Source organism: Poecilia mexicana, unplaced genomic scaffold (assembly GCF_051168715.1).
Source record: "Poecilia mexicana isolate PSO_F unplaced genomic scaffold, ASM5116871v1 scaffold_7, whole genome shotgun sequence".
Taxonomy (NCBI): Eukaryota; Metazoa; Chordata; class Actinopteri; order Cyprinodontiformes; family Poeciliidae; genus Poecilia; species Poecilia mexicana.
The window spans coordinates 23,469,533-23,496,616 of record NW_028263376.1 but is presented as its reverse complement, the minus strand read 5'-3'; the positions used below and the strand labels follow the sequence as shown (position 1 = coordinate 23,496,616).

At 39.3% G+C, this 27,084-nt stretch overlaps 3 protein-coding genes across 3 annotated transcripts in view; 2 read left to right on the top strand and 1 right to left on the bottom strand.

Annotated features, from left to right (window-relative positions):
* Positions 1-9,009, top strand: part of nkain4 (sodium/potassium transporting ATPase interacting 4) — a 52,858-nt gene extending 43,849 nt beyond the window's left edge. The window contains exons 6-7 of the mRNA XM_014998357.2: positions 4,691-4,775; positions 5,893-9,009. Coding sequence (XP_014853843.1) covers positions 4,691-4,775; positions 5,893-5,902 — 95 coding nt within the window. The 3' untranslated portion in view covers positions 5,903-9,009. The remainder of the gene's footprint in view (positions 1-4,690; positions 4,776-5,892) is intronic.
* A 46-nt stretch (positions 9,010-9,055) lies between these two features.
* Positions 9,056-13,950, bottom strand: birc7 (baculoviral IAP repeat containing 7). Its single transcript, XM_014998356.2, has 7 exons — positions 13,409-13,950; positions 12,803-12,902; positions 12,038-12,119; positions 11,892-11,937; positions 10,945-11,160; positions 9,538-9,603; positions 9,056-9,393 (listed from the first exon to the last, which is right to left on the bottom strand). Exons 1-7 carry the CDS (start codon positions 13,899-13,901, stop codon positions 9,194-9,196), a joined length of 1,203 nt encoding a protein of 400 aa, XP_014853842.1. The 5' UTR covers positions 13,902-13,950; the 3' UTR covers positions 9,056-9,193.
* Positions 13,951-15,501: 1,551 nt separating this feature from the next.
* On the top strand, positions 15,502-24,835 carry LOC106924571 (YTH domain-containing family protein 1). The gene is made up of 6 exons (XM_014998354.2): positions 15,502-16,277; positions 17,040-17,064; positions 18,877-18,956; positions 19,521-21,170; positions 21,316-21,360; positions 22,359-24,835. Exons 1-6 carry the CDS (start codon positions 16,251-16,253, stop codon positions 22,383-22,385), a joined length of 1,854 nt encoding a protein of 617 aa, XP_014853840.1. The 5' UTR covers positions 15,502-16,250; the 3' UTR covers positions 22,386-24,835.
* The last annotated feature ends 2,249 nt before the right edge of the window (positions 24,836-27,084 follow it).

The following is a 27,084-nucleotide window of genomic DNA, read 5'->3' as shown; positions in this document are numbered from 1 at the left end:
CTCCTTAAGAAAAATAGGTAGTCAATAAATCAAGTGGCAGCAATTCAGTTCATTCGTGCATGACGGCATTGTGAAGACAACTTAATACACACCAAGTGTCAGAAAGGGGATGAGTTTTAAATTGCTTTAAACTTGGGATAGTTGTTGATCAGCAGTTTTAGAAACTGCTGATTTTCTGGGATCTTAGCATCCATCTCGTGAGTTTACAGACAAGGGTCTGAAAAAGATATCCAAGAACTGGAAAGTAGGACAGCATGTCGGAGTAAACATAAAAACATGGAGGACTCCTGCCTTGAACAGTTCATGTCGGTGCTGGTGGTGTGAAGGAGTGGAAGATATTTTCAAAGTTCAACACTTCAGGCCTCTTAGTTTCCCAGATCACCGCTGAAAGCTAAAAGTCTAATGTTGCTGACCATTTCCATCCCTTTATGACCGTTGCGTTATCGTCTTCTGTCGGCGACTTCCAGCAGGATAATGCACCACGTCACAGAGCTCAGATCATTTCGCACTGGTTTCCCAAATAGCACAATGAACTCGGTGTACTTTAATGACCTTCATAGTCACCTAATCTAAATCTAGTCGAGCACATTTTTAATATTAGATTTACATCAGGAATGTGCAGTCGACAAATCTTTATCAACTGGCCGGCATTTACTTTAATTACTGAAAAGATAAAGTTAGAGCTACTTTACTGATGATGATAGAAGCACACAGGTGGGGCGGGTGGAGGGGTAACCACCTAACCAGGCTGCACCACAGCAGACAACTACATGTGTCTTCAAGGGAGATTTCTGCCTGAAATAGCTTAACTTTTTCCTATAGCCTCTCAGTTGACAGGAATTGTCCACCTCCGAATGGAGCACAAGGACGCCACATCGAGCTCTTAGTAAAACAAACCATTGACTTTATTTTCTAATTGTCATCAAACTGGTGTCAAAATATGAAGAAGCGCGCTCATCTAAATGCGCATGCATTATTGCTCAACAACAGCCTTAAATGCAACAACATGAAACATTCTGCAAATGAAAAACGGTGATGCACAAACGAGCCTGTGAAAAGCAGTAAATCCTCATTAGAGGGAAACTAGACACTAGAAGGCAGCCATACTGAAATAGTTGAAGCTGCTGAAGAGCTGGCAGTTTTATTTAAAAACTAAGTGAGACCAGTTGTTTGCCGACCACTTAAAATAAATGCCGGCTTCTCCTGCATCTGCCAAGGTAGAGAATACAGAGAATGGCTGCTTCCAGATTTGCTGGCTAGCCATTTCTGCAGATGCACAAAGAAACCAAGGTGCTGCTGCAAGTAAAAGATATTATAAATAAAAACAAGAAGCAGCAGCTGGTGTGGAACAGAAATACAAATAACTCTCACAGAAGACAGTTTTATTGCTGAAGAGTTATAAAACGTCTGGAGTGTCGGTAGGCAGCATCATGGAGATTCATTTCAAGTTTGGGGATGAATTTATGCAAATAGAGTGAGAAATGTAGTGTGGATCAGCAGTCTCTGTAATGCCGAGTGCAGCCTCGTCCATTAAGCAGTCGTGCAAGGAGGGGCTCTGATAAATGTTGAAGCAGACCCAATCATACACCCAAAAAAAAGAAAAGATACTTTGTTCAACCCCAGATAAAACACAGGTCCACCAAAAAAAAAAAAAAAAAAAAAAAACATTCAAGCCATCATTCATGGAAGTATCTTTTCATGCTTTCATTGGTAATTAACTTCAAACAAACTCATCACATCAAATCTCGTGCAAATATAATAAAACTGCTAAGCTGGTCGTTACAGTAAATTTACAGCAGCAATGGTCGTGTAGTGGTGTGTGTGGACAGTGACAGATGGAGAGCCAGTGTAGCAGACAGGCTTTGAAGTACCGACCTCATCCGTCTGGTCTTTATCCGACTGTCTGTTTTAGTCTCTGCTGTCCCTTACATGTTTTTCTTTTTATCTTCCCCACACTTTGCCTTTTTCTCCACCAACCCCACATTTACCCTCCTGCTCTTTTTTTCTAATTTTCTCTTTGAATTCAGCACAAATCACCAAACATTTTACACACTTGTCAGGAGACTGCGGAAGTTTTCATTTAGTTTCATGCAAGACAGAAACTAAAACATTTCTGTCTTGCATTACATCCTGAAACGCATTTCTGACCCACACACCTGTCAATTCTTGCATATGCCTGAACAAGTAAAAAATCTGTCAGGAAGAGACCGCCTTGGCCATTTGCCCTGTCAAAAAAAACAAACAAAAAAAAAAGAAAAAAGCACATCTGCCAGTCATCTGTAAATACTAAATCCCTTTATTTCATGTTGACATTTTTGGCAATAGGGTTTCCTTAATCCTTATTGAAGGGCTTCAATAAGGATTAAGATCCCTTTACACAGATTTCTTCATTCTGAACATTGCTTAAAACGAATATAAGTCTCATGTTTAAAGGATAAACAGATCTGTTCCATATCCATACTTTTCATATCCAACTGGGAATGAGAGACAGGACAGAGACACAAGAAAACAGAAGACGGAGTTCAAGACAGAACTAGAAGACAAACTATATGGTCCATAGAGAGTAAATGTTATTCTCAGCTGATAGTGCCTTTATATATTTCAAAACTTTTCAGGTTGGTTGTGCTTCTTAATGATGATCCAGTGGAGCAGAATAAACAATGAACAAAGGCAATTTTGTTTTCAAAACAGTGAATTTTGACAACATACTGTTCTATGCAGGAGGGGCGACGATGTTCCTGTTAATTGTGTTTGAACAAAATGTCCGGAAAAAAAGTTTTCTTGCTGCCTCATAGCTATAGCTGTTTGATTTAAGCAGTGTGAAGTTCAGTTACTAGTGTTCCAGGGGCATTCTGTTCAGCACAGCAACAGGCTGGCAGCTGTCTGAGAAACGGTAGACTGCAGCATCCAAGACTGTCTTTTTCACTTTGCTTCTCGCCACTAAGGTGAAAAACCATTACGCCTTTAATGCAGCTACTTCTGGTGAGTAGCTTGGATGTCGCCGACAAGCACTCACCTGTATTCATGCTAGGTTTGGTTCTGATGAACTGAATGAGCATGGTGTACAGTTTTCAGATTGAGCCTCATAAAACACAACTGAAAAGAAGGAGTAACATATATTTCATATTTCTTAAAAACACAAATAGTGTTTTCTTCTTCTGCTTGTGAGCTGATGATGATTTTCTTTACCAGCTGTGTGTTTAAGTTATCTTTTGAATGGATATGCAGAGTCGCAAAAATTCGGGCTGCATGCAATGTTCACGAAGAATCCTGGTGGAAAAAGAAAGCTTACAAATAGTAGGATCTATTTCACACAGGCTTTGTGGTGAAACGAATAGTAAAACAGATTCACAAACATGAATTAGACTTAGATTGTTGGGAAAAAATAAAAAATATGATTAGCACCAGATCCCAAGTATCCCATGTTCATGTTTAATGCATTCTATAATTCTCTCTGAGCTACAGTCTTTGTCTGACTGATGAATATGTTAGCCTGAGCATGAAGTCCCCCGAGGTGTTATTGTGTCTAAAAATGGCAAATATAATTATCAGTTAACTATATTGCACAGCATAGCTTATCATAATGGGGGGTAGATCCCCACCCACTTATAATGAGAAAGCTATCTGTGTAGAAATACCCAGGGAGACGTGCGCTTGTGGCAGGTGTGTGTCTGTATCTGGTTTGCAGATGAAATGGTAAATGCCCTGGGAAGCAGGGCAGGGTCACAGGAAAAGCGTAGGCCAGCGTAACCCCAACCGGCCCCCTGGTTCCCACCCTGACCATCTATCAGTGTCCAGCAGACCACCTCTGTCTCCACTTATCAGGACAGGGCCGAGTCCCAGTAGGTTTTCTCATGTGCGTTTTTCCGTAGCGGCTGTTCCTTCACGGTGTAACAGATCTTTCTATTTCTCCTCTTTTATTAGAGCACTATTTGTTTGTTGTCTTTCTGAACTGAATCAAATTCAGCCTCAGTTTCTCCCCCTGCAGTTTACACACGACTCACAGTTCCTGGACATGCTGTCCTCTTTTACACGCACTCCCTTAACTTAATCTTCTCAGCCCCTGTCAGTCAGACCGACAGGCGTGACGCACCCCTGCCTCCGCTTTCTTTCCTCTGCCATTGTAACCGGTCTCAAGGGTTTTTTTTTTTTTTTCCTTCCACCATCTCAAGACTGTTTCTTCTCACTGGTGAAAGGTTCACAGCACTTTGCAACAAGCGTGCTCTTCTGTTCCTTCCATTACATGGCAATCGCCAGTTGATCTACAATCTGAACTCTTTAAAGGGAGGATAAGCAAAAAAAGGCTATTTATTTGTTGGCTGAAGGCTTCTTCTGTTTCTACGCGATAAAAAGGCTGAGGCTATTTTAACAGCTGGCAAGCTTTCACCTGTTCCTATGCTTTCCCCCTTGGCTACAGGCAGATGCACAGATTTAAAAAAAAGTTTCAGCAAGATGTTTTTTTTTTTTTTTTCTAACTTGGTCAGAGATAAAATGACTAGGAAGCTTTTCTCTTTAAAATGCCATCAATGGATACATTTTGTTTTACATTTTATTCCATGTTTATATATCTTTTTTTGTCATCCGTGACGTTTTGTTACTTTGATGTGCTTTTCTTTTGTTTTCTGTCGTTTTGTGTTGTTCTGTCTTTTTATTTGCTCCATAAATCATATGTTTGATCTTTCATTTTCAGTTGATTTTATTGGTGGATTTGATCCATTCCCACTCTACCATGTCAATGAAAAATCATCCCATCTCCTGTTAAAGCCCATGCACCTGTAAGTATGTCACCCAAAAGGCATTGCGTCTACATCTGGAATGTCTACAACTTAACTGTTCACGCCAAGAATACTATGTTCTTCAAAGTATTAAAATAATAATAATAATAATAATAATAATAATAATAAAACGCTTCGTACCGGTCCATCTCAATAAATTGGAATATCACTGAAATGTTAATTCAGTAGAGAACATAGAGATGAGCAGGCAGATCGTCTCTATGCTGCATTGTTGCAATAATTGATGCAAGAAGAGCCCAGAGCTGGTATTCAGTGTATATATATACTCTACATGCTTCTCAGCACAATATGTTCTGCTATGTTTTGTTTTTTTTTCTGATGAAACAACTTCTTTTCTTTTTTATTAGCTGTCAACCATAAGCATCTAAATGAACATAAATACATCTATTGAAATGTATAACTCTGCAAGTTATACATTTTTGCTTCAAAGTTTGAACTGAAGTTCTAAAATAAACGGTGACTTGATAGCACTCCAAATTATTAAAATGTCTTGTTTTTCAAAACTTAAATAATACCTAAATTTATTAATTAACCACAGTCTGAAACATGCTATGTTCTGTTGTAGTATTTTATACAAAGCTCTACCATGGTACAGCTGTGACTTGATTAAGTGTGTGTGTCCATGTCACAAGGAGCTAAGAGAAGCACATTAACCAAATACACATTTCTGTCCAAAAATTGGATTAATGAATTAAATGTTGCAAAGAAGTTCATGACAATAAGCCACAGAACTCATGTAATAATTCTCAGCCAACATGAAATGAATATTTAATGGGCTTCCTGACAGTTTAATCAACTCCGTCTCTAATGGGAGGGAGGACGTTTCCCTCTCTCCAATCTACAGGGAGTTATGTTCTGAATGAATTCATCCAGGGCTGGTTTTGCATGTGCACATATGCGTGTGTGTGTGTGTGTGTGTGTGTGTGTGTGTGTGTGTGTGTGTGTGTGTGTGTGTGTGTGTGCGTGTGTGTGTGCGTGTGTGGGGGTGTGTGTGTGTGTGCGTGTGTGCGCGCGCGTGTGTGTGTGTGTGCATAAGTAGGAAACCCAAGAAGTGCTAATCCTCTTTTCCCTCTTTCCATGTTTCCTGCTTTTCCAGGTCTACGTAAATAGGAAAGGCATCCACCGAGGGAGGTGATACAGCAAATTCCCATGGAGCTAAAATGGCTGATTTCACACACACACACACACACACACACGCACACACGCACACAAACAAACGCATCCCACAGCTTCTCATAGCACCAGACGTCTCCTTCTGGGTTTCAGTTCTTAACATGTAATTTACTTGTGTGTGGCCCTGTAAAGTCAGTTTCACAATAACAGTCCATTGTTACAGGATTTGGGAATTACCATTGGTGGTATTTGTGTTTATATAAAAGTATCATTTATTTTCTTTCTGTCAGCTTTCACTATGAGCTAACTCTACTGTACAGAACATATTTCAGCAGATGAAAACAACACGTAGGATGATGGAGCAACCAGCATTCCCAGTCTGTAGCTGTGTGTCATAGAGGATGGTGATTTAGCATATTACTGCTGGTTTGGCTGAGATCTTGACCGTTGGGCTGAATTATGGCAGAGTTTGCAGAATGAGCCATTGTGCTGCTGCCTGTTTACTTTAGGATCTGTACGCATAAATACAGAAGCAAAACAGGAAGAGCCAAGGGAGCGGAGAAGTGAAGGCTCCGGGAGACAACAAAAGCACCAGTACAACAGGCACAACTGCCAAAAATAGAAAATGTAAATAAGGAAATTCAAAGTTTCAAAGGACTGGAAAAGAGTGTTCGCCTCGCAAAGAGGCGCTCAAACACAATAAACGGCATGCGAGTGTTACTTTTATATCTGAAGCATTTTATTACAACAGTTTTTCCGAGTCAGTATTTCTGAAGTGCCGGGTGACCTGAAAGCTTTTGTTCTGACTTCAACTCTTCTCCCCAAGCAGCAGACAGGTCTGGGAAGGGCGATCATTACAAACAGTCCTGCAAAAGTTGCAAGGCGTATTTTTAACTTGGCACAAACAACGGATATTGTCATACCTTTTCATATCGCAAACAGTGGAGCTTGAGCTGTTTGGATATGGATGAATTAAATTTCTACCTAAATAGATCTGGGGGGCTTCATTCCCTGTCAGTTCAACACTTATATTCTGTCTGTACACGGTGAAAGCCTGAGCTGTGATCAGTTGTAGCATTTATCAAAGTTTGCATTGTATGTAATTACAACTGGTTGAAGCTGGGACTCGAGTCTCCACCTGTTTTGGCTTTTATTCTGAATCAGCTTCATTTTAACTTTTTACTAACAAAACTGAGCACACATGATTAGCATTGCTCACTTCAGCACTTTTTAGAACGTATCCATCAGTTTACCCACCACTCTTGTATTGTCAGAGCTTCCGTTGCCTTAATGTTATGTGAATCACTACTGCCCTCTGGTGTTCAAACGGATCATGTGCATAGTAAGAAGCTTTCATATGTCCTCCAGAAATGGCATGTTTCTGTTTGGAGAACAGAAAACTGTCAATTGTGCAAGGCAGAAGAGTTTAAAAGTGTGTTTTCTCAGTCAACATACATTCCATTCCACATGACTCAGGTTGGTTACCAACTGAATTTAAACTTCAGCTTCTCATTTGTTTAGTTTTAGTGTGCTTTAACAAAGAATTACAGTGCCTTGCAAAGTATTATTACCCCTTAAACCTTTTCATGTTATTGCAACCTTAAAATGTAATGGATGTTATTGCTGCTTAATGTGATAGACCAACACAAATTGGTGCATCAGTTTGGAAATGCTTAAATATAAAAATCTGTAAAGTATGGTTAACATCTGGGTCCAGTCTCCCTGAATAAGTACAACCACCTGTCGCGACAAACACAGCTTTAAGTCTTGGGGTCTGCACATCTAAAGACCAGAAGTATCAAGTTAAAGAGTTACCACATGGTCTCAATTGGATTTAGGTCTGGATTTTCTCTTGGTCACTGTCAAATATGGATATATTTGAATTAAAAACATTTCATCGTCACTGGATGTTGACGTCTAAAGTCTTTTGCAGCCTCTAGTAGTTTTTCTTCCATGATGTCACTGCATTTAGCTTCATCCATTTACCCATTAAACTCTGATCAGCTTCTGTGACTCTGCTGAAATACTGCATCTCCACAGCATAGTGTTCCTACCATCATGCTTCATAGTAGTGATGGGGGAATTCAGGGGAATCGGGGCAGAGAAAGTTTTCCACCTCATCTCGTGTGGCATTTAGTCCAAAGCATCCTTGGACTAAATGCTTTAGTCCAAGGATGGACTAAAGCATTTGCTGTCTCCACCACATGTAGCAAACTTCAGCACTCTTTCAAAAAGGCCAGATTTGTGGTGTGGGTGACTAATTATCTGTGTTGACAGATTCTCCCACAGTTCTGTGAGCCACAGTTCCTCTGTTCCTTCTCAGGCTCTCTTGGCTGTTTTTCTCATTAGTGCTTTTTTTCTGACGATGTAGCTACATTTTGAAAGGCTTGCCGTTGTCCTTGTGACTAACTGTGTGCTGTCCTTTTGCATAAGGTCACAACCTCCATCTGTGGTTTTGACTTGAAAAAGTTCAAGGAGTTTGAATGTTTTTGCAAAGCACTGTATGAACAAAAAAAAAATCTTGACTGGTATTCATTTTTACAATTTTCCTGTACTGCCAGCAGCAGCTTATGTCGAGCATTAGATTTCTCTGTGATATTAAGAGTTCTTCACTGCCAGACAAACAGAATGTAATTGCTAGGATCCTGAAAAGAACATCGAAGCACTTCTGTTGTTTGACTTTGCAATAATTTAGATCTCGTTCCTGTAATTTAAACTGCACTCATTGATCGCTCAGTGGATTAGGAAAACAAAGGGTCTAATATTGTAACATTATCAGTCTTAATAGAAAAAAAAATACTTCTAAGATGTCAAAACTAGTCTTCCTCTGGGTGCAATACAGACTTTTCCCAAAGTCCTGGTTGTAGTTATGGTTCTGCTTGTGCTGGTCCAAACTGAAAATGTGTCCATTTCTTTGTAAATATTTCTTTTTTCCTTTGTGTTAAAAGGTGGTAAATTATGTTCTTCTATTTTCTGTCTTGAGTTGCTCCAACCTCATGTGACCTGATTGTGTAACCCTGTTTATGCAGAACTGTGCTTTGTGTTCATGTAAATATGGTGTTTGTTAATAAAAATAAAATAAAAAAACATGCTCTTTTAACAGTCTTGGGAGTTATTTTAGGAACGTAATGATGACAGTGCACAAGTGAAACCTAAACATTTTATTATATAACATTATAAAACCAGCACTCCTTATTTTTATAAATTCACTGAAGACTGCAGGCAGTGCAAATTCAAGGGGATACAGTGCAACACCAGTGCAGTGGCAGTTTTCAACTACGGCCCTAAGACATAAAAGCACGAACGCTGCCTCTGATGACAGCTCTGCAGATGGGACAGTGACGCAGGCTGGCGGCGCAATCACCACAAACCACCAGGTGACCGCAGGGGATGAAGACGATGGATACCAGCTTGTCCATGCAGACTTTACAGGTTCTCTCTTCCTGCAGCTGCCTGAGCAGCTCCTCGGGACTTTGATCCTTTACTGGTGGGAAACACAAACAAAAACATTCAATTGGTTGGGGGTAGGATCTGCGACTAAAACATCAAGATAGGTAAAATAGAAATAAAAAAAACAAATAAAATGAAATGCCAATTCATTAGAATTGGAATTCACAAGCATGCAGACCTCTCTTTGGGATGGGTGTCTCGGTCCTCGTGTTTCCTGCACTGGATCCCAGGCTCCTCTCTTGCTCTAAATTGAACCAATTTAAGACACAACATAAAGACTTGGCTTTAATTAAAACTGAGTGTTTCAATTCTGCAGCTGGTCAGTCGTTTTTTTTTTTGTTTGTTTTGTTTTTTTTACAGTATATCACTCATTTTAAAATAATTCAAAGTTTAAGTCCTCCTTTCCAGAGGTCCACTTATTTTCAAGTAAATGAGATGCAAAATCAAATATTACATATTTGTAATAATGTTTATGTACAACAGACATTGTCTTTAACCAAAAGTTGTGAGATCGTGATGTTTAGCTTGTTGTCTGAGCTGATGCTCTGTATTTCTTTCCCAAAAGGTTTCTAATTCAATGAGATCATTGGGCTGGCTTGCATAAGCGTCTTGTTAGAGATTTATATGAAGACTTATAAAAATGCCTGGGTTAAATGTTTGGGGAAAGCCATGTCAGGACCTTCAGTTTGTGCATCGTGTCGCACTGTGAGTATTAATGTGTTTTCTCATTTTGGATTTTGTCTGGACTTTTCCTTCTCAGAGGAATGATTGGCTATGAAGAAGGTCTGATCTTGTCTTTACTTACTTTTACTTTCTCTTGACGCGGTTTTAATGACATCCAAAATATGCATTTCTGTTATTGAAACTCATAATTACTGCTGTTTATAGCACACTACATATTAGTTTAAAAACTTTTTGTGTTTTTTTTTTTTCTGTTTTGTTATCTATGGAGGTAATATTTTGGTAGGGCTGGCTTTAGATGTCCAGGGCCTGCTAAATTTCCCTGAAGCAACCCCATAAGCAGTTGTCAGAAGAGGTATTCCAGTTTTCTATTGCTACAATGTTTTGATTAAAATTACATCCTTAACTTTATTTGAGATGAATTGCACTTCTCTACTTCCAGAAATAATCTATGCATCTGTGTCCAATAGCTTATTTGGCAGAATATGTCTAGAATTTTTATTATTAATTTGTATTAGTCCTGATAGCAATGGGTCAACATGCTATCAACTTCATGTTGCAGAAGTTGCAACATGAAGGAGGAACATAGATTTTTAGAATATATATTGTTTTGCTCATAAAGCTGAGATTTCTACAAAATCATCAGTGAATTTGCAAAACTGTGAAAAATGCATCCAAGTACATCAGAAAACCTTGTTTATTATGCAAAAAGTAAGAAAATTACTCCCTTAATTATTGATTTAAAAAAAAAAAAGTATTTTCTACAAATAGTAACATGTCTCTGTTCAACACGGGAGTAAGAGTAAGCTGAAAACAAAAATTCAATTACTCATATAAAACATGGACAAATCTCCAAAAGCACAGCAGTCTGGTAAATATTTAAATTTCTTTCCAGCTCTGTTACCTCTGCTGTTTGGCCCTGCCTGCCTCTCCTCCTCTTCTGCTTGCAGAACATCAGTAACCAGCTCAGACACTGAGGTGTAGTACTGGCCTGTCAGCAGGTACTTGGTCTGGACCAGACTCTCCACCACGCCGGCTTCAAACCCCATCTGCAGCACAGTCTGCACAACTGGAGAGAGCATGGCTGATGAAGCTCCCAGACCTCCGACCCCGACCATATCTGAAGGATAAGACGGTTGGAGAAGAGAGGAAGATGACTTCCGACTAGAGGCCGAATACCATGCTGGCTTTACACAAGACCTGAGACCCCAGATTGGTACGATATCACACAAAAGTGGAAGAGAAAAGCGGAAAACATTCACCTTACTTTTTGTATAGCAACATATTAAACATTTTTAGCTGCAGTACTTTTCTGTGTGCCTGCAGAAAATCTGATTGCTATGGTTCTTCCTTCATTTCACGCAATAACTACTGTGTTACATTCACTGTGCAACTACAATCAGTTAAACACCCGGTAAGGCATTTAGCAGTGGCCACAGTCCCTGATGAAAAACAAGCTTAGATAATTTCAGTCAGGCGTGTGCTGCTACCTGTCTTGGCTGGTTCACTTCCATGAAAGAGATGTGAATTGTAAGAAGTTGATTAAATAAAGATCTGAATGCATGTCAGGCTGTTATTTTTCATCATGTAAAGAAAGTGAATTTGCTTTATAAGGGAAAACAAATTACCTTAAGGTTAATTTGAGGCTTAAAACAGAGATTGTGCAAAACGTTTTGTCAGCCAGAAAATCTGTAATTTGTAAAGTTGGACAGAAATAATCAAGAAGTTTAAATCAAAAAGACATGTGGAAACTTTGAATCTGGGATCAGACAGTAGGGGCGCCATTGTGTTTCTCATCTCTCTATTAATACATGATTTTTTTGTACCATTTTCAATCTTGGTAAGACTTACCATTTCTGCCACCAACGTCTCTGCCTGTGGGCGTCTGTGATCCTCCCTGGAAACCAAGTTTTTGTTTCTCAATTATACACAAGCCTAATGCTTTCATTTATCCATGTATTTTAAGTCATTATTAATTAAAGGAATAGGACTCTTACCATAGTATCACCCAGGTGGAAATGAGCATCCTGGATGTTGCTGATGTACTCCTGGCCTCGTGACTGGATTAAAAACTCACATCTGAGGAATGTAAGGAGGATGCTTTTAAGATAGGCAACAGGTATGATCCCTTAAAAAAAAATCCCAGCGGGAGGCTTAGTTTTTAAGTCAAAGGGAAATAGCACATTTTTAAAAAACTAAAAACCTGAAAAATGTGACATGCTATTCATTCCCTTTCATTCTGACATTCATAAATCAAATAAATGCATATGTACCAAAACATGACCATCCACCTAAATTGTAAGGCTGGGAAAAAAAGAGGATTAATCGCTAATTCAGCCAAAAGCCCCGTCTTATCCCTGGAGAAATTTCAGAGATCCGTCGTTCAGATGGGAGATTCTGATGCCAGAATAACTGTTTGGTTGTTCCCTCCTCAAATCCAGGCTTTATGGGGCAAGAAGATGAAAGAAACCCCACATGAAGTCTCATTTCTGCCACAAGTTATATAGGTGTAAAAATGTGCTGTGGTCACATGAGATCAAAATGTTTTTGACTTAAATGCAATATGGCATGTGGAGCAAATCTTACAGTGGACATAACACTCGTGACATCACGTGTCATTCACACAACGACACGTGATGTTGGCAGAATTATTGATTCATCGGTAGTGGATAAATCTTATAGATGACAGTGTGCATAATAAAAATAAAATTTTTGTCTTTAGCTGATGTTTTCTCATCTCACTGTTACAGCCCTGTTGTTACCTTGGAAACCACTTGGCATGTTCCTGCCAGGGGTCATCCCCTTGCTCCCAGTTCCTCAGTCCTCCATCACAGAAGAAGCATTTGACATTGTCACCATGACCTGACATTTAAAAAAAATATATTTAGACAGAGTTTGATTGAATAAAGACTCGCTAGACTTTCAACCTCTTATGTTGTCTATATTTCAAATACAATCCAAATACAACTGCTTTCTGAGAAATCTATGTTAAGGGCAAACGGCTGCATTTGATATATAAATCAAAATTAAGTTAAAATTTCTGATCCTGCCTCTCCCAATCTAGAAGACAGTAATAGAAATGACAGGTTTGTTTGAAATGTTTTTTTAATGGTATTTTATAAATTTTGAGTCCTCATTGCATGTTGCCTAGCAGTTCCTGTTTTGTCCAGGTTGTTCTGTTCACAACATCCTGACTCAGCTGGAACTATTGTAGCATGAACTCTCACATAGAGGAGGTCACTACACCAGTCAACGTCTACTGAAACATTCTAGTGGATGCTCATGTTTTGCCTAAAAACTGCTAAGGAAAGGAGCTCATTGAAAATGTCACATTTTTGTACTTCTGATAGGGAATTGATAGTAAGTACCTGTATAGAAAAACCCTGCTTGGGCCAGAACATCTGGCTGCACCGAGGCCTCAGTGGGCCAGTTGTGGAAAGTGGTAAGTCGAGAGTCCTCTGTCTCCATCTCAGGGTACACTGCTTGTCCAGCTGTTCCCTGGTCATCCATAGTCATCCTCTGGAGCTGACTCAACAGCTGGCCATCCACAGAGTCTGAGGAGCCCACCGCCAGTGGAATATTCCCCACAGTTCGACCCAGTATGAAGCTGCAAGTAGGGAAATGACGCTTATGCTCAACGGCGGGGCTGTCACCCTGCTCCCAGAACCTTAAAACCCCTCCACAGCAGAAACACTGGACTTTGTCCCCAGAACCCAGGAAGAAGAAGCCCGCCTTAGCCAGGTCTCCTGAAGCCACGGGTGCATCTGCAGGCCAGTTCTGGAAGGTCCGAAGTCTCTCCGCTTCCTCCCGCATCCGAGGCTCCTCAAGGATGCGCAGCATAGTACTCCTGTCATCCGACATTCTGCAGCATGCGGGCTTTTCTCTCTCGTTTTGTCCTGTGCCAGTCAGCCCTTTCGCGGTCCATAGTGGAACACACACTGAAGGTGAGTGCAGAACAACAGCTGAATTAATATGATGAGCAGCGGGGTCCTGTGCAGCGGCCTACAGGAGAAAGTTTTCTAGAAAACCCTCCAACTGCCAGAATGTATGCTCATTGATCCTTGATTGAATGACACGCCATGCCTGTCCTGTGGCTCCACCTCAGGGGAAAAAAAACACAATGAAGCAAAACAAATTAGTTCATAATTGTGAAGAGGAAGAAAAAGAAAATATGTTTTTCAAAAGTGGTAAATAAAAATCTGGTAAACATGAAAAATTGTTTTCAAAACATTTTGTAGTTTAACGTGACTCTGCTCTAACAAGGCCCTTTTTCAGTGTAGTTACGTATGTTCAGGGTAGTTCTGTTTAAATATGGGTCTGTGTGTGGTTTTGGCTCAATTACACAGTTTTTATGAGACAAATAAAATAAGGAGCTCATGGGTCTTGATGACATAGTTTTAGGCTCAGATAACGTCTCACCCCAATTACTATCATTTGACATTTAACTCGACTTCAGAATTATTATGCCTTTAACTGCGCTTACAATCTCCATGTGATTTCCAATTATGCATATCGTGCATATGTATAAGATTTATCTACTCAAAAATTGCATCCAGATCTGATAATTGCACATGAGATGATTGATGATCACTGCGGCAATATTTTTACCACATGTCATTTTCCACACAAGTCTCACATGAGCTGATCTTTCTGATGTAAGAGGGCCTGCAGGAAACCACAGCCTGCTGACATCTCCTGGCCTCGCTTGCACTCACAGATACTGCAGAAGGAAAAACAAAAAAACAAAACGCTAAATACCGCACGCAACATGGTTGAGCAGCAACTCAACTGTGTGCATTAAAATAGAAAAACACACAACGAAAGTGACGATTAGGAATATTTTTAACACTACTCATGTATTACCTTTACATTTTTAAAATTTACTCAGTTCTTTATGTTGTATTGACAAAGTTGCTAAGAGCTAGGGTTGGATAGTAACTAGTTAGATTTACTCAGTTGCATTTACTTAAGTAGCTTTTTGTTTTACTAGTTTTATTGAGTTCTGGTACTTTTTTATACTTTTGGGAGAACTTTTACGATACTGTGCTTTTTACTTGTACTTGAGAAATTTGATTGTGAAGTATCTCTACTCTTACTTGAGTAAAATGTCTGGATTCTCTATCCACTGAATGAAAGACAAACATTTTTTAACCAAAAATTCACCAGACAAAGATACACACATGCAGTTTTTGTTAAAGTTTCATAATTTTTGTGTTGAGAGAAACTGATTTGGAAAAAAAAAAATGGCCTTATTTTGTTATTTTTTTGTTACTTATATGAATTATTCTCATCCTTAAGATACCAACATTTCCTCTTAACTTTATATTTTGGTCCATTTGATGGTGCAATTTGTAAATATTTAAATGACTGATAATTTGATCACTTTTTACCAAATGCTTTTTTACTCTTAATTGTAATTTTTTGGATGACTACTTTTTACTTTTACTTGAGCAAAATATGTTCAAGTAGTGCTACTCTTACTTGAGTACAATTTTTGGGTACTCTCACCACCTCTGCTAACAGCAACAGTGGGGGGCATGTTTTGATAAAACAAAACAAAATTAACAAAAAAAGTAATCTGTTAAAAAAAAAAAATTAGTCTCAGGATTTTGGGGTTGTCATTGGCTGTAATGGTCAAAGTGAATATATAACACTAAATGCAATGAAGGTTACCTGTCCGAAGATATTCTAGTTTATTGATATGAACTTGGATTTGTATTATCTCAGGCTCCTATGGTTATTGGAGAAGATGCTGAAAGTTTTGCCACCCCCCGGGGCGGAGGACGTGAATTACAGCGACAGCTCAGAGCCCGGATGGAGCAGCCATTGGGGAAGTGTGCGGGGCTTTAACGTAACCGAGGAGTACTCTCTCTGTGGAATTAAAAAAAGAGACTAAGTGAGAGGCGAACGGAGACGTAAATATACAAGATCCACAGGGTGCCACACGACGATACGCGCTTAACCTCGGAAAAGCTGAACTCGGACTGGAAACCTCTGGGATACGGAATCTGAGGCTTCTGACTTGAACTGTGGAAGTTGGGAGAATACTCAGCTGAGCCTGCGCTACAACTACTAGCCATAAGCTAAGCGGCGCTGTTAGCCCCGAAGCTAACTCCAACTGAGCTGTGAACTTGCTTGCAAATCACGGGGGTTGAAATTCAGTCACAAGCTCAGGCTCCGTGAGAAAACCAGGGACTTGCTTAATGAATTATGTCTACCACAAGCATTGACCCTCAGGTACGAAGGACGACTTATCTCGCCAGTTGAGAGCTTGCGAGCTAACTACCTGCTAACGTTATCGATTTATTAGGCTATGGCTATTCGTCGGAAGTGCTAGCTAGCCATTAGCGTTGGCATGTAGCTAGCGAGTTGGCTGCATTCCGTGAAAATGATCAAGGGTTTTATTGACGTTCAAGAGAGATGACATCTGTAGCTCTGCATGCATCACGTTGTCAGATGTATCTTTTACAGAAGTCGTGTGTTTTGTAAGCTACATAGCTGCAAAAATCCCACCATTTGATTTGGTAAAACCTAAAGCTAGTTAACGTAAACAGATTTACATAATGGCACAAGGTAACTTGCTCTTTGAACAGTAACTTTTGGTAGAATGTGTTGCTGTGTCTTTTCCGAGAAAAATACCTTCTGGAAAACATGTATTCATGTTGCTTTAAGAACTACTGGCGTTTAGAAAGCCATTTTAAGGTTGCTGTGATGCAGAAGTTGTTACTGAAGTGTGGCTAGCATTAGCTGGCTAGTTGACTTGAGATGTTCAGAAAATTATATAATATTCAATACAGCTGACAGTAACTAAGCATCGTGTTTGTCCACTACAAGACTACGTTTTATAAATATCCTGCCTAGCCTCTTTAATGAAAATAGCAGACTGATCTCATGAATATTGAACATATAAATAATACATTTTCTTAATATAAAGTCATAATTACTAAAAAAAAATAACATTGTTTCTTGTTTTGTTTTTCTGGATCAACCCAAATGAAGAGATCAAAGGGACAAGCGTCTAAAGGTACGTGATGACGCAATAATATTTTTACAGTATTAATGTGGCAGTTCTATTTAATTTGCCAAAGGATACAAGTATTTTTTTAGTTGTTTTTTTTAGAGTTATGATAATGTATTTAAAATTTGTCAGTGTGATGGACATATTTTCTGTATGGAAGCACACATTTACCAAAGGAAAATAAAAAAAATCTTTTAAATCAGTTTTAAATCAATTTCTATTCCAAGTGATAAATTGTCACTGTAACAAAAGAATTAAAAAAATCCTTGTTTTTCTTTTTTGTTTCAAAGGACCTTTTCATCAGACGTTTAACAGACATTCTTTGTTAAATGTTTGTGTTTTTAGTAGTTAATCACATGATTAATTGACTTAACCACATTTTATTCTGGTCAAAGATCAAATTTGCTACTGTGGAATATAATTTAGTCATAAAAACAGTGATCGAGAGCGTTCTACCTAAAACCAAAACTACATTCCTTTCCAAAAAAAGCATAACGAGTTAAGCTAAAATGAAACTATAAATCATTTGAGGGAATCTGGACCTGGCCCGGGTTAATTATGCATCTGCTCATCTATCAAATCAAATGTGTTTTATTAATTTTTAAAAATGATACAAATCTTAAGGCAGATCCTGCATATACCATGCCTTTCAAGGTCAGAAATGAGGGGTATTTCTGTTTTCACTGGAAAATCTCCAAGCTACAACCTGCAATAACAAATTGTTTTTGAGGGGTCGTGAAGCCAGTAACACAAATAGCAGCCACAGAATGTATTTTATTAGATGCGTATGTAAAATATTTACCACATGTTGGTATTTTGTCATATATTGTAAGACTTACTCTAATGCAAGTTTTTTTTGTATCAAAGAAATTTAATATTTATGGTCTTTATTGTAGTATTTTGTTGAAGACTTCAGATGTTAATAGTTGTTAACAGGAACTCTTTTGTTAAACTAGTTTAATTATACTACATTTATTTATGAGCTTGTTACGTGGACAGAGAGTAGTAGGAGGGCTGTTGTAGATAAATATAGTAATACAATACATAACCACACAGTAAATAGAAATATCTATTTTAATTTAGCTTTATATTTTGTATTTTCCTTCTCAGAAACAAGCTGTTAGTTTAGATTCTAGTTAAATCGTTTTCACTTTTTGTTCACATGCTTTGTAGGATGTCATATTTTACAGCATTTTATTATTAGGATTATTCAGGATCAATGTGTCGTACTGAAGCAAACCAATTTAATCTGGTTATGGGTGCCATATCTCTTCATGGGCTAAATTACAACCAATAATTTGTTGCTCTTCATTATTATAATAAGTATCTGAGTTTTATCATTGTTTATCTGTTGTTAATGTAGTAGAGGGTTAGTTAATTTGACATTATGTATTTTAAGTCATAATAGGGTAAAACATTTGAGAATTAAATCATTGTCAGATGAATCTTGATATTTATGTGTAATATTTACACATAATATCAATTTTGCAAAATTGTTTGTTTTGGAGATTTGCAGATTTTCTGTAATTTTATAGCATCACAAGTCTTTAAAATTAATATTTTTTTTGTCTTTTGGTAAAGAAAACATGTTGTTTATAATATACCAAAAGTAGTTTCAGCTAGTAGTAAGGTGATGTGATTATTTCAGTTGCACAGAAACAATAAAGAAATCATTCCTGTGCTGCATGCTTTGTTAGTAGCACACCATGTCTTCATATCTAAACAAGCTCCTCTGCCATCCCCCCTTTAAACATCACTCCATCTGCCATTATTGTAAATTCAAATGTGCTTCTTTTTTGTATTTTGCTATATTTGCAGTGCAAAATGGTTCACTGCATCAGAAGGAGACTGTCCATGACAATGACTTTGAGCCATACCTTCCTGGTCAATCTACTCAGGTAAATCATACTTTCAGTGTTGTTTTTCTTTTTTTTTTTTTCCCCTGATTATTTTCCATTATGAAATTTCACAGTATAATAACTGTGAGCAGATACCTGATTGAAGTGTTCTGCTTTTAAGAATTATCCAAAACAGTAATTTTGCTTGCATGTCAAAACTAAGAGACACCACAAGGTTTCCCCCCGGAAACTCTGCTAAGCCCAGTGGTAGGGGAACTTTTGGTTAAAAGTTATAAAAATTCAGAGATGCACGACCAGGCATCATAATTTGAAATGCTAACATGTGAGGCCAAAGGGCAGGTGCAGAGATAGCGAAATTGGTTTCTCACGCCCAGTTCATTGCATCATCTTTAAACTGAGCTTAATCCGTCCACTGTCACACTGTTACTCTTCTGTAAAGAAACCTATTTAAAATAAACAAACAACGCTTATCCTGGTGGGGGGACAAGTACAGCCTGGTGGCCCGCCAGGCTTATAATGCACTGGGGGAAACCCTGTACCATGTTTTACCAGTTTTAAATTGAGCTTCCATGTCACTTCTTTGTTTATTCCATTTTATTTCAGAACAACAGCTACCAGTCCATCACCGATCCCTACATGTCTAGCTACTATGCTCCCTCCATTGGATTTCCTTACCCTCTGAGTGAGGCTCCCTGGTCCACAGGTGGGGACCCTCCAATTCCTTACCTCACACCCTATGGACCTCTGAGCAATGGAGACCACCACTTTATGCCGGACACCGTGTTTGGCCAGCCAGGAGGACTGGGAAGCAGTATCTACCCCCACAGGTTTAACTTTTTTCCTGAAAACCCTGCCTTCTCTGCTTGGGGCACAAGTGGCTCCCAGGGCCAGCAGACTCAAAGTTCAGCTTATGGTGGCAGCTATAGCTATCCTCCCAGCTCCCTGGGGGGCACTCTGGTGCCTGATGGTCAGACAGGGTTTCACAGCGACACCCTGAACAAAGCTCCTGGTATGAACAGCCTAGAACAGGGGATGGTTGGGCTGAAGATTGGAGGGGATGTCACTGGTCAGGGGTCAGGGGTGAAGGCAGTGGGGTCTGTGATTGGCGGGCCTGCAGTGGCAGCCACAGGGAATGGAGCCACACCAATAGGAATGCCTCCCCCTAAGCCCACCTCCTGGGCTGCCATTGCCAGCAAGCCTGCCAAACCACAGCAGTTAAAATCCAAGGTGAAGCCAGGGATGCCCAATCCAGGGGGGGCTCTGCCCCCACCACCCATTAAACACAACATGAATATCGGGACCTGGGACAAGGGCCCAGTCACTAAAGTAGCCACAGCCCCACTGCAGCAGCAGCAGCCTCTTGGGCTGCCTCATGGCATGCCACCTCAAGGCCCCATGCAGCAAGGACCCATGCAGCCCCCACCTCCTCAGTCATTAGTACAACCCCAGATGCAGCCTATGGCCTTACAGCCTCAGCCGCCACACCACCAGCACCATCAGCCACCACCTCAACCCTACCAAAACCACACCCAGCCACCTCAGCCCCAGACCCGCTGGATCGCGCCACGCAATCGTAACCAAGGCTACGGGCAGGGTGGCCTCGGCCAAGACGGGAGTGGCATGATGGGAGTTGTTGGTGGTGGGAACAATGGCCCCTTAACGTCTACTAGTCAGGGACCTGGTGGAGAATCCCACCCAGTGCTGGAAAAGCTGCGTGCCTCCCATAGCTACAACCCCAAGGACTTTGACTGGAACCTGAAGAATGGCCGGGTTTTCATCATTAAGAGCTACTCCGAGGATGATATTCATCGCTCCATCAAGTATTCCATCTGGTGCAGCACGGAGCATGGCAACAAGCGGCTGGACTCAGCCTTCCGTGCAATGAATGGTAAGGGTCCGGTGTACCTGCTGTTCAGCGTCAACGGCAGCGGTCATTTCTGTGGCGTGGCAGAAATGCGCTCGCCAGTGGACTACGGGACCAGTGCTGGTGTTTGGGCGCAGGACAAGTGGAAGGGCAAGTTCGACGTGGACTGGTTGTTTGTTAAGGATGTGCCTAACAGCCAGCTGCGCCACATCCGCTTGGAGAACAACGACAACAAGCCAGTGACCAACTCCCGCGATACCCAGGAGGTTCCTCTGGAGAAGGCCAAGCAGGTGCTGAAGATCATCGCCACCTACAAACACACCACCTCCATCTTTGACGATTTTTCTCATTATGAGAAGAGGCAGGAGGAGGAAGAGGAAGTGCGCAAGGTGGGTAAAGCCTTCTCGCTGTTTAAATAAATCGGCTGCTTGACAATGATGTGCAACCATGCTCTTTATAAAAATGCTGGTGTCCAAGAGACTAATAATATTTTTCTATTTTTATCTATTTTTTTGTTGTTTGTTTGTTTGACAGACTTTTGAACCTGCTCAGATACAGAACCGCTCTCGGTTGGATCAGGTAAACATCTCCTAGAATTTCTAGCCAAACAAGAATGTTTAATCTAATACATATTTTAAAGGGAGAAAGAAACGCCTCTTTAAAACTTTTTTGTGTTATTGAATAGGTACATGTTGCCTTTTTAAAAAAGTTGTTTTACCATAATAGTCTTGACCCTTGAATACTTTTAACATTTTATCCTTTTCCAACCACAAACCTCTGTGCGTTTTATTGAGATTTTATGTGATAGTCCAAACTAATTAGGAAGTGGAAGAATATGTTTAATGCATGGGAATCCAACATTCTCATAGTTTTGTGTTTTGGATGTTTCCCTGCTCTGACACACGTGAATGAAATGGCTCAATTGCCTCCTCAGTAGTTCATCAAGATCTGCAGAGGCAATTTTTTCAGTTCAGGTGTGCTAAAACTGGAAATTAAAAAAACAAAAAAAAGCAAGCTGGACACGGTGACTTTGGATGCAGCTACACCCTGCACCAATCTAGTCTTTATGGATGATGATAGTAATTAGAAATCCAGTTTTCCTGAAGCAGCTGGAGGCAATCTAGGGTGTAAACATGGAGTAAGATGCTCTGGTTAGATGAGAGCAAAATGAACCTTTTTAACCTACTAAAATGAATTAGCATTTCAGAAAGTCCCTTACATTGATGTGCCAAGCTGGCACAGAGGCCCCAAAAGAGTTCAAGGCTGTGACTGCAGCCAAAGTTAGTTTTACAAGGCATTGATTTTTGTCAAGCTTCAAATAAAAGCACACCACACTTTTTAGAATTTTTAAATTTGTATTGTTAAAACACACTTCTCTTTGTCATCACTAATATGCATTTTTGTCTATCACATAAAATCCTGAATAAAATACATCGAAGTTTATGCCTGTAATATGACAAAAAAGAAAAATAAAGCTCTCTTAAGGGTCTTTTATTTAAGGTTTTATAATATCCTGAGCTCTACTGTAGTAATATTTACCAGTTGTTTGTCTAACGTATTTTTTTCCTCTCAAACAGGAGCGCCAAAACAGGAATAAACAATAGAAGACATTTATCCTTGGCTTGATCATTTACAATAGGACTCGATTTAAAGACAGAAGAATATGAAAATGCAACCAAGCCCCTCATTTCTGTTTTCTATTTAATCCTGGTGAACGTTTCTTTCTTTCTGTTTTATTTTTTTTGCCCCACCATCCACCGATTCTTGTGCGACAATAATAAGCTGATTAAATGTTACCTAGCAGCCACCACACTCTAATTTTTTAAAACATGTTTTTATTCTTGTTCCATCACGTTCTTTTCTCTTACTGGATGTTTTTTTTTTTCTCTCTCTTGCTCCTGCCCCCTCCTCTCTCCAATTGAATCAGGGTTTGACTGCCACTTTATATTTCAGTACAATCAGGAACAGACGTGTCATGCCCCTCTGTGTCCGTTTGGGGGCAGCATTGCCATGCTTTATAGGTTTATCTGTGCCAACAGGGTTGAAGGATCCTTAAGGCAATGTTGGGACTTGGAACTGGGATGACAAAACTTAAGTGGTTTAACTATTTTTCATTCAAATCAACAAAATCTCTATTTTTTGGCTTACTACTGACAATTTTCATTTCAGAAACTTTTTTCTGGAGCCTTATTTTTGTTTTTAATTATCAGTGACTTGTCAAAAGAACTGCTCAAACAGTGACACTGCTGGAGAAATCAGGGAAAGTGTGAAGTCACACAGGACTTAAGACATTTCAGAAGAGGAAGGGCTTTTGGGAAAGAAACAACGAATATGTCCTTCACAACCAGAACTCTCACCATTTAAATCAAAAATTGTACTAATGACACTTTCACAGCCCTCTTTTTCTTTTTCTTTTTGTACAATTTCTTTTGATGTTTGTCCTGAAGGCGTCGTCTTTGTGTTGAAACAACAGATTCCGCTTGTCTCAACGACCTGGTCAACCTGAGCAATTTGTGAAATTCACCATCTTGAATTGCTTTGTTAGAATTACGTAATGATGTAACTGCTAAGTTTAATGTATTTTATGCTCTTGTATTTTTTGTTCCACAAAACAGGGGAGAGGGTTCAAATATTTGTCCATTCACCGTCATTCTGTCTTAATCCTTCGTATTTCTTTTTTCTCTGTTTCCTTGAATTTGGTTTTTGCTAATTCTTTCATGTTGGTCGTAATGCTAAGCTTTAACGTAGGAGTCTATATATTCACGGAGAAAGCCTAAAAATGTATAACCTAAAAATTAATGTAACTGATTTACTATCAACTAAGAAAAAAAAATAAGAATGAAATGTGGTTCCTGTGTGTTTTTTGGTTGTTTCAAATATAGTTTGTTTTAGCTGGGATCTACTGATCCTGAATACAGCAAGTTCTGAATTATGTTTAAAAAAATTAAAAAAAAAAAAAAACATTGGGGAACGAAAATAAATATTGAGATGTGTGTGCCGATGCATGGCGAGCTGAAATACAGTGGGTCTGCTGAAGATGTCTGAAAAGAAGGTCCTCCATGTGGCTTGCGTCTAAAGGTGACAGTGCTGTTTCCCCCCGCCCACTTTAGCACATTTCAGATAAGAACAGAGTAATTAAAAAAAAAAAAAATCACAGATTTTCTTCCCTTTGAATGTGAGATTTATCCAAGTATCTCTTTGGCCGCTGTGATGCAGAGAGAATCCCCTGAAAACAGATGTGCTGCTTCTTTCATTTTCCATCTTTTGTGTATTTTTTAAACCTGATGTAGCCTCAAAACCAACTTTTCAGATTCAATTGAAAATGTTCTTTTTTTTTTTTCTTTATTAATTATTCAAGATGAAACGGATAATATTGTCACCTGTGTGGATAACTGTGGCCAAAAGTAGATGTTTGCGTATTCAGGTCATAGATGTATATTCTTCAATCCTGTTTTTTTTATTTTTTTTTTAATTATTTTTACTTTTGTCTTCACCCTATTATAAAAGTGAAATGGCTCAAGTAATGCACTTTACAGAAGTCGCCCGAGTATGAACTGTAAGTCTCAGAGAGGAAAGTAAATTTGTGATGCTGCATTGTGTTCTTACCTGGCCAGTGTAAATCACCTGTCATAGCCTCTAATCTTCATTATCTTTGTACTTGCACTAACCGATAGCTAGGTTGATTGAAGCAATATAGGGGACATGCACGGGCCCTCACCGACGCCACTCTGACATGCAGAGGAGGGCAGAGGTGAGATGCCTAAAGGACGTCACCGAGGACTTTAGTTGCCTCTGGAGGTGGTAGCTGGTTGGGATTAAAGTACGGGGCTCACATGTACATTAAGGATAACTGTAAGATGTTTGATGTAAGGGGGCTGTCGGGTCGGCCACAGATTTCAGCATTGCAGAAGGAGGATCCATTATATGAAATGCTAAACCTCTGATTTATCTAAAAGGCCACAGCTGTAGTGGACACAACCTGTTCAAACGGATCTATCTTGGTTTTTCTTTATAGAAGAACTCAAGCCTTAATAAACTGTTAGTTCAGAAATCACTTTGTCTTGATCTCGTGAGTCCTCTGTGAGTTCCTTCCAGTGACCTTATCCAAATAAGACTAGCTCCACAGGTCAGCCTCTGTGCTGAAATGTCCCTCAAAGGTTTTCGTGCTAGAAATAATTTCCTTACTTTGCCTGTCTATTAATCCCGTTGGCTTCGCCCAAGATTCTCTGTAGACAATTATCGAAGCCGGTATGTCACCTACAGTTTAAAGAGATTTCAGATTTGATTAAATTTATTAAAAATATATGTAAGATGGAAAAAAATAGCCAATGCATTTTTTTGCACGGTTTTGTTTTAGATTCTCAAATGTAAAAAAAAAAATTTCATAATGCCTTTTTTTCCCCTTTGCTTTGCTTAACTGGCACTCTCCATGGTCCTGATTTAGATTGAGAGCAGTTGGCGTTCTCCTGTCACAAAATAAACTAAAGACAGCTGTACAGACTGAAAATGTTTTGTGGTATTTTACATGTAGGTGAGATTTTCTGTCCTAATTGAACCATCGTAAGGTTAAGGCGAGGGAACTATCTGCTGCAAATGATCCAAGGTTGAGCATCTCTGTAGAAAGTCAAATTAGTGCATGCATGTTTGGTTTAGGACAATAATGACAAGTAGCAAATGTGGCACATCTCACTCTTTATTTTTGACATGTTATTACAAGACAAGATTAACATAACAAATCAAATCAATTTATGTATGCAGGAATTACAACCCACATAGTCTAGACATCAGCCGAAATAATTTGTCAAAACTACTGACAAAAGGAAATACATGAGATTATTTCCTGTTTGAAATCTAAGGCAGGAAAAAAAAAGCTGTGAAAGGTTATGGAAGTGTGACTCAATGTCAAATCTGTCACTATGAAGATTAGGGGCTCTGTTGTCTTGCGTTTGGCTCGGAAACCTTTATAATGTAATGTTATATCCAAGGTTGCATTAATTATTTTTTTGGCTTGGCTTTTCTGTCAATAATTGATTGAGTCGCCTTCGATAGAATCCTCAGGCTTAAATTTGATGCATATTATTTGAACATACCTTTTAGCTGCCATTCCTGTTTTTAAGGAATATGGTGCGTAAATAACCAGCTTCTAGCTAAAACATTCATCACTGCAGCATTTCTCAAAAGGCAAGACCTTGTCTTTGGCTTCTTGGTTTTGTCCGTGTACTTATGAAGTTAATCACCCTTGCGTAAGATATTACAAATTTGGCCGGGTCTTAAACTCAACAGAACAAAAACGACTTGAATGTTTGGACAAATTAATTAGACTTTTCCTAGACGGACGCCAGCGGTGTACCTATGTGCATGCACTGTGAGAGAGGCGCCTGTAGATGGCATTAAATCACTTATTGTGCTGCATGCTGACTCCATCCGAATAAACACTGCAGCCGTTGTCAGTCTGTATCTTTCATATAGTCTCCTCGGCTTCTGCTGTGGGCCTGAGCTCTGAGCCACACACTGAGGATGTGAAGGAATGAAACAGCTACAAGATGCGCTACACACTCAGCAGCAACCTACAGGCTGGGCTTATGCCTGTGCGAACTATAAAAACAAAAAAACAACCCAATGATAATTAAAAAAAAAGCGATGTCTTGCAACTTTACATGCATATGATCTTCACAAGTAAAGATTATTCGCTAATGTTACAAATTTAATTTACGTTTTCTATATTGTTAATCTAGAACCATGATCCTTTTCTATATCTGGTCTGCAGTGAAAACTGAGCTTTTGGCCGATTCCCTATACTAGCAATGAAATGCTTTTGTATTAAGCTTAATAAATAAGTGGCACGTTTGGAACTCTTGCAAATACGTTTCTTCGAGCCTTAAATAACATGTAACCCTAATATGAGCAGCTGACCACACCTGAAGGTCCATTTGTTTTTGGAAAACCATTGTCCAGAATCCAGCGGTGGAGAACAGCTACTAAAAATCACCAGTGAAACACTTTTAATATTGACTTTATGGAGAATATAAAGGTTGACCAAACTGGTCATATATCACGCTTTTTAAATCTGCGCATTGCGCCCATCCAGCCCGAGTAGCACACATACACACACACACACGCGAGTGACTGAATCTACACGCGCAACTTGCTTTCCCCGTAAGCACATCCACGCGAGCCGCTTTGATTGGCAGTTGCGGGCCTGTTTCTGAGGGATAAAGGGTCAGTTACCCTGCGGCCTGAGATTTGTATTTACTTATTTTATTGATTTATTTTTTTTTAATATTATTATTATTATTCTAAGGA

Coding starts and splice junctions, on each gene's coding strand:
- birc7 (XM_014998356.2), bottom strand. CDS start 13,901: ATGTCGGATGACAGGAGTACTATGCTGCGCATCCTTGAGGAGCCTCGG. Junction 12,120..12,802: donor CATGCCAAGTGGTTTCCAAG/GTAACAACAGGG, acceptor TACATTCCTCAG/ATGTGAGTTTTTAATCCAGT. Junction 9,604..10,944: donor GGCAGGGCCAAACAGCAGAG/GTAACAGAGCTG, acceptor GGTTCAATTTAG/AGCAAGAGAGGAGCCTGGGA.
- LOC106924571 (XM_014998354.2), top strand. CDS start 16,251: ATGTCTACCACAAGCATTGACCCTCAG. Junction 18,957..19,520: donor TTCCTGGTCAATCTACTCAG/GTAAATCATACT, acceptor ATTTTATTTCAG/AACAACAGCTACCAGTCCAT. Junction 21,361..22,358: donor ACCGCTCTCGGTTGGATCAG/GTAAACATCTCC, acceptor CCTCTCAAACAG/GAGCGCCAAAACAGGAATAA.